This window comes from Colletotrichum truncatum (assembly GCF_014235925.2).
Source record: "Colletotrichum truncatum strain CMES1059 chromosome Unknown Contig_0010, whole genome shotgun sequence".
NCBI classification, from domain to species: Eukaryota; Fungi; Ascomycota; class Sordariomycetes; order Glomerellales; family Glomerellaceae; genus Colletotrichum; species Colletotrichum truncatum.
Genome location: NW_027222407.1, coordinates 526,998 through 542,944, shown reverse-complemented (window position 1 = coordinate 542,944; position 15,947 = coordinate 526,998). Strand labels below are relative to the sequence as shown.

At 53.2% G+C, this 15,947-nt stretch overlaps 1 protein-coding gene across 1 annotated transcript; it reads left to right on the top strand.

Annotated features, from left to right (window-relative positions):
• Positions 1-197: 197 nt before the first annotated feature.
• Positions 198-6,679, top strand: CTRU02_213614 (cell division-associated protein bimb; the record flags this gene model as incomplete). The annotated part of the gene is made up of 2 exons (XM_036730050.1): positions 198-3,367; positions 3,418-6,679. The coding sequence occupies 2 exons, from the start codon at positions 198-200 to the stop codon at positions 6,677-6,679; spliced, it is 6,432 nt and encodes a 2,143-aa protein (XP_036578311.1).
• Positions 6,680-15,947: the final 9,268 nt, after the last annotated feature.

Sequence of the window (15,947 nt, the reverse complement as noted above, 5' to 3'; positions counted from 1 at the left end):
TGGGCAACCCCCCGGGGCATTGTTTAGCGAGATCTGCCAAACTGCCAACTGCACCCTTTGTGGATTTGCATGAAGTCACGCCCAAATTGCTTCTCGAACATTAGCAATTCGCTTTTTTTGACCAACCCTGGTCACATCTTGGAATGAACTTTGAGGTTTTTTGACGATATGCCTAGGACCTCCTCACATTCAACCACATGACTTCATTACAGAGCAAAGTCGACGCCGTCAAGGCGGCGGCATCAACAACCACGACGTGCACATCAGCAACCTCGGTGTTGCTCAAAGAACTTCTCGCGACAGAGAACGAAACTGTCCCAACAACAAAAACTACGTCACGAACAACGAAGACGACGGCGACAACAGCGAGGGGAAAGACCACCGGATCAACACGAGCTGGTGCGACAGCAAACAAAAAGGATGAACTGAGCGCGAAGGAGAAGGCTGCCCTCGCGGCACATGTTATCAACGTCGCACTCAAATCGCTTACCGAGGCTTCCAAGCCTGCGCCTACTCCAGCGCCCACCACGCCATGCCGACGACAAAACTCGGGCGAGGACCTGCGAAAACCTCCAAGCCGACGGACACTGAGACGATCGAACTCGTTGCCAATGACACCCATGCAGCCGCGGTCGCTGAACAGAACCTCAACATCGCCGATGACTGCGTCCAAGCCGGCCCCCAAACCGACGACAACCTCGTCACCACCGACAACGTGTCTGGCGACAGTCGAGTGCTTGCGAGCTGCCTTCGCCTGTTTGAGAAGCCTTCAGACATCGGGGGCAGTGGCCCTTCCTGAGCTTCAGTTGGAGAGTGGCATGTCTTCATATGTCGGAAAGCTTGTTGGACTGGGTCTTCAAGAGCACGCGCTGAAAGAATTGAACATTCTCAAGCGGAGACTCGAGGCGTTGTCTACGTCGCCTAAACTTAAACTGAAATCGAGCAAGGCGGCAGCAGCTGAGACGAAGATCAAAGGGCTGGCAGAGCTTCTGAATTTTGGTGACGCAAAGTTCTCCGGGCCAACTCTGGGCCTAGTTGTTTCAACTCAGATTCACATCTTGCGCCTAATGTCTTCGACCAAGAAGGCTGCAATCATCGAGGCAGCTCTGCCCTCCTTGGCCTCCTCCTGCCCGACTTCGCCAACAAACCTTCTTCTGGAATCCGCGAAAGAATCAGCACAAGCAAAAGCTAAAGCTGCCCGACAACTCGACTTGCTTTCACAACTGCTCCTTTCGCTAGCCCCCAGCGTTTCAAACAAGGACGACGACACAGCGACGGATCCGCGACTGAGCTGCTCCCCTAATACCGCATTGGAGTTGCAAGCGCTTGGGCTGGAGGCGAGGCTACATTGGTGGCCAATGGCTGGTCACAAGGCAGACGTTGATAAGGACATAGTGTCGCCACTGTCTAGATGCCTCACCTCGTTTATCCGTCGGGGCCAGTCAGATGTGACAGGATCATATCGCAAATCTCTTGACGTTTTCCAGCGCGTCAACAACATGATCACCAGCCAGCACCTCAAGCCGACATTGTCATCCAAATCGCCGCTCATCATCATTTACCAGGCTCTGGGCACTGCAGCCCAGGCTGCTCGTTTCTACAAGGATTCCGGCGAGTGGATTTTGAAGATCAAGGCAACTTTGGACCCAGAGAGCGACTCGGCGGCGAAATGCTGCGCCATTGCAGCGCAGCTTGTCGCTGTATACGGAAAACAGGTGCCGATACCTCAAGAGCAGTTGGCCAAGGTTTTGGCCGAAGTCATTGATGCGCTTCAGGGATCACTCAAGGGCGACTCAACAGATCTCCAGGAACTCATGACCAATCTATCCGGTGCTCGCAGATCAGCAGTTGGGATTCTGGCAGCAAAAAAATCAGAAGTGTCGGATCAGATTATGGATTCTCTCAACAAGCTGGTGTTGCAATTCCCCCGATTTTCCGTCCGATGGCTCGGGAAGGCGCCCACGAGGGACTCGGCAGCCAAGGACCGTGTCCGTCATGAGCAGAGACGACAGATGTTACTAAGCTCCGTTCCTCAAATCATGGACTCGGCGTTGATGGTTGCCAAGTCCTATATTGACAACAGCAAGATGACGTGGGAGCTTCTCGATGGCCTTTTGCAAGAGTGTCTAATGCTGCTCGACTCCATGGGCGATATCACCGCCCCTAGCTCAAAAGCCGATCCCTCCAACTCTCACTACGTCAAGCTGTCACATCTCTACTACATGTTTTTCCACTGGTACCGCCGTAACAATGACGGCAAGCCGGGCGATAAGACTCTCCTGCGCGCCCTGAGACGATCTGTTGACTGTGTCAAGGATAGGCCCTCCGAGGAGAAGGACAAGGCGCAAACGACTGCTAAGCTGGAGTATTTCGCAGACCTTTCCAAGCATAGCGGCCGCACCAATGACGCTCGCGACGCGCTCAAACTTATCTGCACCAACATGGTTGAGGATGGCGTCTTGTCCGCAGTGGCAGCCTCCTTGTCCGAGAAGTCAGCTGCGGTGGCCTGGGGCGCTAATGTCAAGACAGAGACGTTGTCGAGAACCCTGGGTGCCATGGTCAAGCTCGACCAGTCTTGGAACGACTGGACGTTCTTTCTGGCGGATATCGAGCGGGCTGCAGTTCTGGAGCGCATCATTCAGTTGATTTTATCCGACTCGTCGGGCGACTCGAAATCAGACAACATCAAGGAGCCGGTTACCGAAGCCCTGCTGAGGATTTACTCGATCGACCGCTTTCCCGTTCGTCGCCTGCGTACTCTAGTTCAACTGCTTACCATGGCAATCGGCGACGCAAACCATTTTCAAGACCTTCGAGAACAGACCGAAGCGGTTCTCGAGGCATGTCGCACCCAGAATCTTGGGGAGGACAGCAATCTGGCAGGCTACGTGCCGGACCTTGAGGCTGGGTTTCTGTCAACTCTAGCTCTTGTGGAGTCCCAATCTGAGTGGCGTACCAGCGATTTTGAAAAGTCCATTGGTGCTTGGCGGACCATTGTTAGTGGGTGTCAGACTAAGGAGGATATGCTGTCCAAGGTTAGCGATGCTGAAGGGCTGCTCAGGCAGCTGGGCGCGATTGCCGAGTACGCGAAACTCAGGGGCGAGGACGAGTTCTTGCTTTCGATTCTCACACTATCCGCCAACATCTCGCAGAAGCTTTCTGACTCATCGACGGATCTCCTGGTTCAAGCGCACAGCAACCTCGCAGATCAGTACATCCATCTCGGCTACTCGGAGAAGGCCGAGGAGATTTTGAACAAGGCAAAGGAGTTTGTACAGTCCTCAGGCAACGATGTCGATCTTGCCGCAGTCAACCTTTATGTGTCATTCACGGAGCATGAGCTGGCAAAGCAGAATTCCGATGCAGCGTAAGTTCCTTTTCCAATCGAATGTGGTGGATTCTACTAACATAGCACAGTCAAAAGATGTTGCTTCAGGGCGAGGCCGTCTTTGAGAAGTCGTCTGCTATTCGCAAAGCTCCTAGGCTGCAGAGGAAGTTGTTGCTTGCGAGAGCCGCATGCCTATTCTCCCGCATCAAGTGGGACAAAGGTGAATACCAACATGCGCTGTTCCATGCCAAGACTAGTGTCCGTTTTCTGTACCAAGACTGGACAAAGCTTGAGGCACGCTGGCAAGGCGCAACCAAGACAGACTCGGCACAGGTTTCAAGAGAAGGTTCACCAGACGCGGACAGCACCACCAAACCACCAGAGTCATCGACAAGCTTGCTAGTGCTCTCCGACGGTCCTGACAACTGGGCCCTTGCCTGCGGCCTGCTAAGGGCGGTTCTCCATCTTTCGTCAGTTTACGCCCACCTTGGGATGTTCCAAGAGACGGTGTACTACGCAGAGAAGGCTCATCAGATTGCCAACGCCACGAATGCCTCCATCTACAGGGCTCAAGCAGCCAGTTGGATCGGTTCTGTGTGGATCAAGGCCTGCAAGCTGGACAAGAGTCTCGGGTATTTGAATGAAGCGAGGCAACTCATGGCCACGGCCGTGAAGCCCACGCGCCAGGCTTTCCAGCTCGCGTGTGAGCTCAGCGCGTCTTTCGGAGAGATGAAGGATCACGAAAACGAATTGCTGCTTCTCGAGCTCGCGGAGGTCACGCTTGGCACACTGAACAACAACAACTGGGGCGCCATTACTGGAGTCAGCGATGAGCAAGTGGTCAATAAGATGGCAAAGCTCACGCTCAAGGGCACTGCGACTGCGACGGCGGCAGCGCCCACGGCAACGCGACGAACGCGAACCACCAAGGCACCAGCTGCGGCGACCAAGACTACAGCTAAGCCGACCGCAACCACGAGAACGACAAAGCGTGCGGCGGTCCCGAAAACGAAGGCTGCAGCACCTTCCAAGGCTGTCGTCGTTGCTCCAACCAGCGACCACGCATCTGACCTGAAGGCCTCCATGCTGATGTACAAGGCCCTCGTGCACCTTAGCAAGGGTGACTGGGCCGGAGCATCGGCACTGCTCGAGGAAGCGAAGCAATTGTCGACCAACCTACGGGAATCTCTGCGGGTGCAGATCAGCGAAGCGACGTGTCTCATCGAACAAGGTATCAAGCAAATGGAGGGCGACTCCGTCTTCTCAGTCGTCAAGGAATCGACTATTTCGTACCCTTCCATCCACGCCGCCTCCGACAAGAACACCACGGAAAAGACATCGCCGACCGGGGTCTCCCCCCGGAAGCCACAGAGCCGGGCTGTCTCTGCAGACCGCAAGGCTTCAAAGGACAGTGCGACATTTGTCGAGACCTTAGAACAAGCGCAGGCTCAGCTGATGGAGGCTCAGGCTGCCGCAGCCATTTCTGGAAACGGACATCTGGTTCACCGCATCTCAGCGTTGCTCCAAAGCACCGTCATCTTTCTGTCGGCCGCTTCCCAGCATGTGCCTAAAAATATGGGCAACTTCGGATACGCTGCCTGCTCTGTCGAGTTCGCGCGAAACCTGACGTGGAAACGGGAGCGAAACACCGTAGCGACAGAACAGGTCGACCCAAGCTTCAGCGAGATGGGCTGGCCGTTGGCTCTTCAGGTCAAGGACGACAGGCGCGCGAGCATCGTCACTGCCGACGACATGTCGATCTTCCAACGCGACTACGTCGACATCATTCCCGAGGCCTGGAGCGTCCTGTCCATCTCGCTCAGCGACAACCGTAAAGATCTATGCATCACCAAGTTGCGAGCGGGTCAAAGCCCGTTTGTTCTCCGCCTGCCGCTGGAGCGTGTTGCCTCCAGAGATGGCGAAGACGAGCTGTTTGATTTCCAGCACGGACACGAGGAGCTCATGGAAATTATCGGAGCGACGAACGCAAGCTGTCACAATGCCGGCGACTACACCGCCAAGGGAGCCAAGTCGGCCTGGTGGGCGCAACGTGAACACCTGGACAACAGATTCAAGGACCTCCTCGACAACGTCGAGCAGATCTGGCTCGGCGGGTTCAAGGGCATCTTCTCTCAACACCGCCATCGTCCCGAGCTCCTCGCCAAGTTCCAAAAGGCCTTTGCGAAGATTCTCGACAAGCACCTGCCCTCGCGAAGACAAATTCGTGGCAAGAAGACGACCAAGACGCCCAAGATTGCCCTGGAACCTCGCATCCTCGACCTCTTTGTCGGCCTGGGAGACCCCTCGGCGCCCAACAGCGACATGGAAGACCCCCTGAACGACCTCCTTTACTTTGTCGTGGACATCCTCCAGTTCCACGGTGAGAGGAACGCCTACGACGAGATTGACTTTGACTCCATGGTTCTGGACACTTTTGACGCCCTGCAGGCGTACCACACCGCCGCCAAGACCTCGGAGTCCGAGGAGGGAGCACACAGCATTCTCATCCTCGACAAGGCGCTCCATGCTTTCCCTTGGGAATCCCTCCCGTGCATGGAGGGCCTGGCGTACTCTCGTGTTCCCTCGCTGTCCTGCCTTCGACGGTTGATCCTGGAGCAGAGAAAGGGCGGAAATGTAGACGGCGAGACCAATGAGGAAGAAGAGCACCGGCTTACGGTTTCCCCCCTGGATGGCACGTATATCCTCAACCCGGGCTCGGACCTCAAGAACACCCTCGCCACCTTTGAGAAGCCCCTGAAGGGGCTCGGCGACTCGTGGACAGGTATTGTCTCGCGGTGCCCGACTGAGGACGAGTTCGAGGGCGCGCTCAAGGGGTCGGACATTCTCCTATACTTTGGGCACGGCAGCGGCGCGCAGTACATCCGCGGCAAGACGATCAGGAGATTGGAGAAATGCAAGGCGGCGGCGCTGCTGATGGGTTGTAGCTCAGCGTCGCTGCAGAACGTCGGCGAGTACGAATGCCATGGCCCCGTCTGGAACTACATGCTCGCAGGGTGTCCCGCTGTCGTGGGCACCCTCTGGGACGTGACTGACAAGGACATTGATCGGTATGCCGGCCGACTGTTCGAGGAGTGGGGGCTCATGGAGAAGGGCACCTTTGCTGATGACGGCAAGGGTGTCCAGGGGGCCGCCAAGGGCAAGTGCAAGGGCCTATTCGCCGATAAGAAGGGCAAGGGCAAGAAGAAGGAGGAGACGCCCGCGGCGAGCGAGGGCGGCGCCGCGTCGCTGGTCGAGGCCGTCGCCAGGGCTAGGGACGCCTGTCGGTTCAGGTACATCACAGCCGGCGCGGTGTGCGTGTACGGCATTCCCGTGTACGTCCGCAAGGACTAGGTCGAGGGGGTTGAGAGCATCAGGGTGCATTAAACATGTTATTTTGAGCTGGGATTAAAGGGGGAGGGGGGTGGTTTGTGAAGAGCCTCTTTTTTTTTTGCTTTCTCGCCTTTTTCTTTTTCTGGGAATCCCTCTTTCCATCAGTAAAGCATTGCATGGCCCCCGGAGTTGGATGGACGACATTTGCTTTAGCATTCCCTTTACGGACTCCAGGATTCAGGGTTGTTTTTTTTTTTTTTTTTCACAAGCAGCATAATAGGGGAGGCGCGGGTATAGATTATACTACTTACTGTACAAGTGGATGTCATGATTATTGAAGACATGTTTTAAGATCAAACTTTTTTATTTTTTTCCCATCCCCTTCCCTTTTGGCTATGCTTGGTATGACTCCTATACGTCCCTCGCCGCCGTATGGTCTGAAGTTGATGCTGCTGGCATGATACCCCTGCGGGATTAACTGTCCTCACAAGCGTACTAGGGGCCGTGTGTTTTGGATGCTCTTTTTGCCTTCCCCCGGGTGGCGGTGATCCTTCTGCTGTCATAACACTCGCGATATTGCTCCCTTCTAGTCTTGGTCTTTTGGGTCAACAAACACGAAAGAAGGGGGGTGGGCGGAGGGGGGAGGGTTGATGCGTTTATGGTAAGTTGGATAGGGGGGATGGATGGGAGGCTGGACCAACGACAAGCTGTCAAGTTTGCACGGATGTTGATGCCTCGAATAGGTCCGATTCTAGCAGCTTCGTTACGGGGTATAACGATGTCTTTTTCTTGTCTCGTGCCTGTCGTCCACGCTAGGCCAATGTCCATGTGGAAGGGGGGGGGGGGGGGGGGGGGGGGGGGGGAACCATTCTGGAAATACTCGGAAGGGTAAAGATGGACACAGCATACGAGCTTACGAAGCTACACCTACGTGCCCCCGTTTTTCGGTTTGCTCAAGGAAGAATCCAGTCCCATTTGAACCCCCCCTGCTGATATCAGCCCTCGGGCAGCTTCATGCCGACGTTTGTGGGCAATGTAACTAGTGCTAGCCTTTCAGATATTTGGGTGATATCGTGGGGGAGAGGTTTTGCTCTATTCTTGGCGACGAAACTCGGACGCCCTGGACTGTGGCGAGTATCATGCTGCTCACGACGTGGTCAACTTGTGTATTTCCATTGGTTTACAGGAAAGATTTCTTTTACCCCTGATGAGGCCTACGGTATGACGGCCTGTCCGACGAGCATGACTGTGCAATTTATCTGCGAAACCCCCGTTTCTGACGGTGTGGCGGCGGTGTCACGATAGCCCTCATCAAGGCCTGGCCGATCTGTTCTTGTTTACAATTGGTTCTCAACAGAGGAGAGGTATATTTTCACGCTACTAATGCTTATGGGCCTTGCAGTTATCCTAGATACTGTTTGAATCACTTGTTCGGACGAGGTTGTGACGTGGGAAAAGCGGGAAAAAGGGGGCAGATCCAGCTGTCAATCTTTGCCTTGCTATTGGACTCCTGATAGATATACCATGCCAAGTTTGGCACCCGGGAGTCCACATCGTCACTGATCACGGACGTCGCCCAGCAGTCCAAGAGCCCGATCCCTGTGATGACAGGCCTTGGAGATGAGGTCGCAGCAGCAACGGTAGAGCAACGACGATGCGCGATGAGATCTGGCCAACACCGTGGTTGGAAGCAAAGATTTCATTCCGAGACTGGGGGGTCTAAGGGCCGGTTTGGACTACGGGATGGAGCGCTATATCGGCGTCGTTATAATCGTATCTGGCGATGGCTCTGCGCTATTTACGCGTCCGTTTTGTCCACAATGATGAGATGAGGCCCTCAGTAATAACACTGCGGAGCCATGGCCCTGCATGCCGGTCCCGGGAGGAGGAGAGTAGTCACACGTAGTATGCCAGACCAGACAGATGTGAACCTGTGCGTGAGCTGTGCTCAAGTGCCGGGATATGCAAGAGTGTGCCTAATAGAGTAGGCGGCGGAGAAAATCATTAACCTGGCCAAGAATTAGTAACAAGCCTCCTGGTCCTGTGATTTTTCGTCAATGAGTATTATCTTTTTTTTTTTTTTGGTTCACTCATCTCAGACGTAGGCCCGGGTGCTACTCGCTAAACTCCCTTCGGATTCAGGTCCGAAATGCGGCGGTCCGGCACGCGAGGCTGCGGTTGGTGGCCTGGGTAATGCTGCTCCGGACGCCATCGTTTAATTCTTGGTGACAGTAACTTTTCCCCATTTGCGCCCTCTCCGGAAAGCCTCAAGTTCCACTGATTCCATTGAAAACCAGATGGTGGGAGCGAGGCGTAAGGCCGTGGTTGTGGCGTCGACAGTGAGGAACCAGTCGTATTTCGTTCGGACAGGCGGAGGTGGGGCTGATGGGATTGGTTAAATGGGGCTTGCGGGATGGACTGGTTAAAGATGACAAACAATTGGATGGGGTTTGACCGCGGAGCGTGCTCTAATTGAACGGGTGTGTGGCCATAACGTGTTTCCCAGACTGGTAACGAAACGTCGCCTATACCACATACGTCCACCTAGGCACGGTGCCGACAGGGACATGTGGACATAATTGGTCAACGCTAAGAGGGTGGAGGACAGTGGATTCCGCTGGGGGCCGGGCCACGAGCTGGTAAGTGCACCCTAAGCAATCCCATATTGCACCGAGAAAAACACAGTCCTTGGAGCGAGCCAAGGATTCCCTTAAGATTTTGGCTTCCGTACGAATACCGTTCGAGTATCATCCGTCAGATCTTAGTAAGAGGGCTGCTGTGAAGCCTATTCATCTTCCTCCCCCACACGAAAGTTGATAGACGCCCCTCAGGTGCACGAACGTCAGACGCATCGCACCGTTAGGCAGTGTCCCTCCATAGAGGCAAAGTTGAGTTTGCTTGGGGGGGGGAGGGCTCTGAAAGAACCATAATCTCCCTGCAACTCCTTTTGCTGTCTCCGTATATTTGCATGTTTACTTGTACTGACGAGAATGTGACGGGGAACCGCCGTGCAAAGGGTTGTCCATCAGAGACTGCTTTAGGCTTGTAAGCCGAGATCGTCCCTTCTCGAAACTCAAAATCATGCAAGGAGCCTGAACAGCGAGGCTTCACCATCTCGAAGCTGAGGGTCTGCCTGTTGTCCCTGGCTGAAGAACATCAACGTATTGGCCTAGCTTGGGCCGGAATTCCAAGAAGAGGGGCCGGTGGCCATTCTCTGAAAACCAGACCAGGTACTCTTAATCTCCTATTCGCCGCTTCGTCTTCTGTCAAAGCGTAAAGAAGATGAATGTGAGGTCTGTCCTGCATTGTTGTAGGTTCTAGCGGCCGGCGTCCGAGTTTAGCCAGAAACCATTTACCATATTGTCCGGCCAGTCCATGACTGACAGGTGCGCCGTTCCGTGGGATGTTCACGTTACGTTACTCCGGGCAGTTATTCTCCTCTTTCCTCCCCCTCGCCACGAATCTGACAGGACATGATGTGACCTGGGACCAGGTGCTTTGGGGCTCATGTTCATCCACAAACACGCGCGTGACACCAGTCACACAGGTCTTTCGCGGTGTTGCCAAATCGCGTAGATTTTGACGATTAACCGTGACAACCTCTTATAGCTACAACTCTCCACACGTTGGCTCGATGCAACGGCCTCGATTGTGGGTCGAGGAAGGATTTCGACAATTGACGTGCAGTCGATGCACCAGCTCGTCCCTGGCATGTTGTAGTTCGGAGCTATGCGAATAATACATGGCTTTAGCTTGCACAGCCCGAGTGTAATCCGACTGAGGTAGGTGGCGGCCTGGCGGCCAACCCCTCCTCTTTCAAGGCTTATCCCGTCATGGCTTAAAATCCTTCGTCGGTTGCGCGGATGCTCGGCTAGGTTACGACCATCCGTGGGGTTCAGAGCCCCTCGCTCAGTAGTGGAGAGTTTACCGCAGAGATTTTGGTGCCAAAGGCTAGCTGTTTGAAGGTATCGTGGATAAGCATAGCAAGGGTGCCATGGTTGGCGTTTTGGGTTGTAGGCGAGAACAGAGGCGGCGGGAGATCATTAGACCGGGGCTCGAGAGGGACGTGACCGTGAGGGTACATCGCTCAGGTTTGACTGATCACGTATGCTTCCTGTGTTGCAGGGTGATGAGCACACTAGAGCGGTGATACGTATGTTGCATGACCTGCTGTTGTATCCAAGCGCAGACAAGGGGCAGGCCACCTGGGGAGGTAAAGGGAACTGGGACGTGGAGATTGTACGTAGAGAACGTAACGCGAGTGAGACTTGCGAGAAAAGCTCCGAGGTACATGAGTGATCTGTTTAATGAAATCAGCAATGTCACCTCGAAAAGAGGGGGTGTGGGCAGATTGAAGGCGAGCAGACAAGAACAGACTGACGGTAATATCTCGATGCTTCGAATTAACTGGTGACTGGCCATGAGTACCAATTCTCGATTAGATACTTGCTATTTTAGCGTAGCCAAGCGGTGGTAGGGTAGTAATGGCTGTGGATGCAAGGTTGAGAAGAATCGTCGCCATCAGCCTCCCGAGGTGACGGACGGTGGTGGTAGGTAAGCAAGCATTGGGCTTGCTCGAAACCAAAGAAATGTCGCCCAGAGACAGAGAAAATCTCGCGGAAGTGCCGTCGCCGTAGTTCTTGCCAGGCCGCATGTCGTTAATCTCGGGCGAATTGTGGTGTCCATAGCACTGCACAAACCAGAAGACGAGCACGCAGTTAGTGCCATGGGCCTATTCATGATATGAGACCTTAATAGGACGGGATAAGAACAAGAACAGATCTTGAGCCGCCGGGGAGGACGTCGTTTTTCTGGATGATATCCCTGGTTCTTCCCATCTCAATTGCTACATTCAAGCAACTGGGGGTGGCGGCTAAGCTTGCAGGGCCCCAAGCAACATGGCGCAGACAACGCAGGAAAGAGGCCGCATCAGCAACTCGTCATCGCTGGGACGCTGTAAAAAGAGATTCACCAACGGCGTCAGGGGCAAGGGAGGGATGGGAGAATTAACAGGCTAGCGTTAAGACGGTCTCAAGCACCGGGGGTGGGATGAAACTGGAGAGTCCTAGGGGACATCCCAGTGAGTTTTGCCTCCCTACAGGCTTGGTGAGATTGAAGTTGTGTCGATCCTGAGCGTAGTTCGATGGTGAGCTAGTATGATTGGGCTTCAGCTTTCATCTGAAGTAGGGCTTCTTCTCGAACGGGGAGAGTTTAGAGTCGAGTTGAGAATAGCGTAATGTGTCAACGATGGTTCCCACTTCCTTTGGACTGACAGCTGATGGACTGGCTGACGCCGTGTCAAAACCGTCAAAACATGTCCACCCCAAGACAATTCTCCAGATTGTCTGACCCTCATTAGTGGTGCTGATTCATCAATGCGATGGGGAAAGATCAGCACGATGAAAGGTGAGGTTGTATACAGTAGTAAAACGATTCAACATCGATGAGGATGGGCCAAGGCAATTGGTTAATGAATACCAGAGACACGTGGATGATGCTAGTGTACAACAAGGAAGGAAATGGTAAAAGGAAGGCTCCCGAGATGGGAATAAACCATTGTGACCGCTCCATTTACAGATGCTTGCGTTCTTGGTTCGGGTAAGAACAGTGGGGGGATTGTTTACCCGTCTGGATGCGACGCAACGGGTGGGAGCTGTGTATTGGAAAGTCGATAAAGTGGACCAGTGTGTTGCGAGGGAGAGACAATGGCAAGACATCAGGGCTGGGATGTGAAAGGCAAGGGGGTTAGGCAGTCTCAAAGCCACGGACCATATACCCGGTGATGCTAGGTTCATTGATATCAGACAAGGGCAAAAACTCTTTTCTTCATTGAGGCGTGGTGTTTTGGAAGCTGAAATAGACGCTAGAGTAGCGAGAATTCCAGCTGGGTCAAAAAGGTTACTTGGGGTAGCGCGCTTCGTACCTTGGGCATTGTAGCTGTCCAAACTATACGAAACACATGGGTGACAGGTTTAGTTCTTGTTTTTCTTTTTTTTTTTTTTTCTTTGCAAGCTTTGTCATCCTGGCCAAAGCAAGTTGAGAAACTACTTTCTCGATTCTGCTCATGTCATCCCAAGCAAGAGTCCTTGCCAGTATCTTGATTATCAGTTAACACCTTTTTTTTTTCTTTTTTTATGCAAATATTTCGCCAACATGCCGTGCACCAAGATGAAGTGGAATATCCTGTAGATGGGTCCATGCTGAGGCAAAAGGGTGACAAAGAACAGACGGCACCCTTGTAGATCCAATTCGAGGGCACAGACAGAGACACGGACGAGACATTCTTGAGCCAATTCCCCAGCTTCTCATGGATACCAGTTATGGATCATGATACCTATGGTCCTCGGGTTCCTGAGGAATGCACGAAGTCTGGTGGCTGGATAGTGGAGAGTGTTTGATCAGACCTCCCTACTCAATTGTCGTTGCCCCGCCAAGTGGACAGCGCGGGGGCCTGGCCTCGGGTGGAAGGCAAGGGCAGATCAGGGAAGTCTTTGGATATTGTTGATCACCGAGTGGCCGTGTGGCTCGCGGATCCTTTCATATTAGCGACTTGTTGGGCGATCCTCAGGTGTCTATCTGCACGCGAAGAATGTCACCTCGAGGAATGTAGCGTGGATACTACCGGTAGTACGGAGTACAGAGCAAAGTGCTGAAGATTTATCTGGCGACCCCTCCTGCAGGCATGAGCCAAGTGTGAACCATGATGCGGATCACTGGCCTGTAAGTATGGCTCAGAATCCCTTTCAAAGTTTACCTTGACATTTTGTTCATAACGAACTTCACCTTGGGTACACATGAGTGGGCAAGTTGACCGTGGTGCCTTGCCCTGGATTGATAGAACTAAACAGCTGGCCCTAGGTGGCCTTTGGTTCGTATCGCATTCATTCAAAGCTAATACTAGCCCCAAATAGACCCAAGCTCGCTATGTAAACTTATACCCTATGGCGTTGTCTGTCATTCAGAAAATTTCCTTTCTGTCGCCGGTATTGAGTGAGGTGACCCACAAGTCTTTGTCAGTCCCCACATTCCGTTGTTATATAATCACACATTGTCTTCCCTGGTGCATTTTGCGTTCTTAGTAAACGCCGCCCCTCCCTCCACACCATACCCTTCCTGTAATCGCTCGGTCATATCGTGATCTGCCTTCTCCATACCCTCTACAACCCACCCTTTCCCTTCAATTCGTCAACCCCGAATTTCGACCGTTCGAGACGGAGCGCACACCTCATGGACATCGACACCCCTCGTTCCCCAGTCTCGTGTGCCACCCTCCCAACTTCATCTTTCGTCACTACCAGTCTAAGCAATACAACACAATTGACCGCAGAGCAAGGGCCAAGTTACCTCACACTGAAGCTAGCTGATCCCTGATACAGCCAAATGACGTTCTCTAAAATACCTTAGCCTTCTGATCGTCTATGGGATTGCCCTGCGTTCCACTTCGAACCCAGACTTCAACTCAGCACTGCTGGCCTCAGGCTATCGTTGCAAGAATGACAAGAAATGAAAAACACAGACATGCTCTTCAGTCGCAATATGCCATCTTCTCATGGTTCCACCGCCCAATTTTCGAAAGTCAAAGCGCCTAACCTATCCATACGCCCCATCATAGTGATTTTGCTGAGGCCCAACTTGGCGGCGACTTCGGCAAACCTCATCCTTTACTGCTAAAAGCTTGCCCTTCTGACAACTTTATCTTTGCGTCAGACATGCTTTGTAATGGTTGCAGTCGGGGTGCCATCCCGTACAGATCCGACTGTCGTCGATGTACTTGAGAAGCCACAACACCGAACAACCTATTTGTGGCAGAGAGGATGCTGTAGCTGCACGGTGGTCTGGGCCAGCCCGGACAAACACGGATCATGCCCAAACCGACACGAACCTGCAGCTCGCGCTCCTGGTTATATCCTGGTGATTTCTTGGCGCTATCGCCTCGTTGTGGCCGCCTGTTGAAGTTAACACAGCCGAGGCACAGCAAGATAACTGGCACCTCGCTCGAAGATACAACCGCAAAACCGCTCGTTGACGACGCAAAAAACTGATAATCCATTATGACGCCTGAAACATGAACAGAAAAGTAACGAGGGCATCAACTGAAGTCTGGCTAACCGCTTTCCTGTATCCCATCTCGTCAGCATCTTCCTCTTAGGTTTGTGCGATTCACCCTGCTCTACAGTACAGTAATCAGCTCCGCTTGTATCCAAGGGCTGTCTTTTTCAGTGGTAACTACATACGCTTCACTCATGGCTTCCCGCATCAACCTACCCATCCCTACTGGCACGATGAGGCTTTCCTTGATACGCTTCCCATGTCCTTGTAGTCGTAGGCCGGGCTATACATAGAGAAACATTTGCGCCTCATCAGGAATATCCATGATATCCGCATGGTATTTGCTCTGGGCACCGCGCATGTATCCACTTGAACCGGGAGAGCCTCGGAAGGTGCCTTTATTGTGTCGTTAAGGCCCCACTTGACTTCCGGTCCTTCCATCCTTCCCCCCCATCCATGCCTGGTTCGGCGCGCCGTCCAGGGCCCCTTTTCGACTCCATACCCCCACCCCCCGACTCTCACCTTCTGCCTCTCACCAATCCATATGTACTTATTTTCGCACTGCCATCCAGTGGGTCTTGGGACCGGGAACGCATTGGAGAATCTTGTCTGCATTGGCCTTCAAAGTCAACGGGGTTGCCTCCGAAGAGTAAGAGAGTGACGGAGAGAATACAGAGGAACGTGCAACAGCATGGATTGCAATCGCAGATTCCCCAAGCGATAGCATCCCTGGGACAAAGCAGACAGGGCTTCATCAGGAGCGGCCGATGTCTGCTGAAGACAGGTTTAAGCGTCGCGTACTACCTAGTAGAGGTACAGCCATACACTACATGCGTTAAGTGTGGGTTACTATCTAGTATGCGCTGGCTACAAAGCGACGAGTATACATACACAAGCTCCAGACCCTTGCTCACGGGGGTTTCTGGATGTTCAACTCAAATCATCCGTAAAGACCTCATTTGGGATATCTCATCTTCATGTGCAGTTGCAGTTGAGGGGCGTATACTTGGCGTGCCCATGTGAGTCGCTGGGTTATACACACTTTCTTTTTTCCTGCTGCACTTCATACACCTCATATCACATCCCCAGCATGTTTACAAACGAGCTGTCTGGTCTTAGATTACCTTGGCTGGCTATCTCCGTCCCCTGCGGGAGGTAGCAACACCCTCTTCGAACTCTGACTTCTCTATTATTGTAGATGCAATCGTAACGCAGGTTGCATGGACCAAGGTGGCATGCC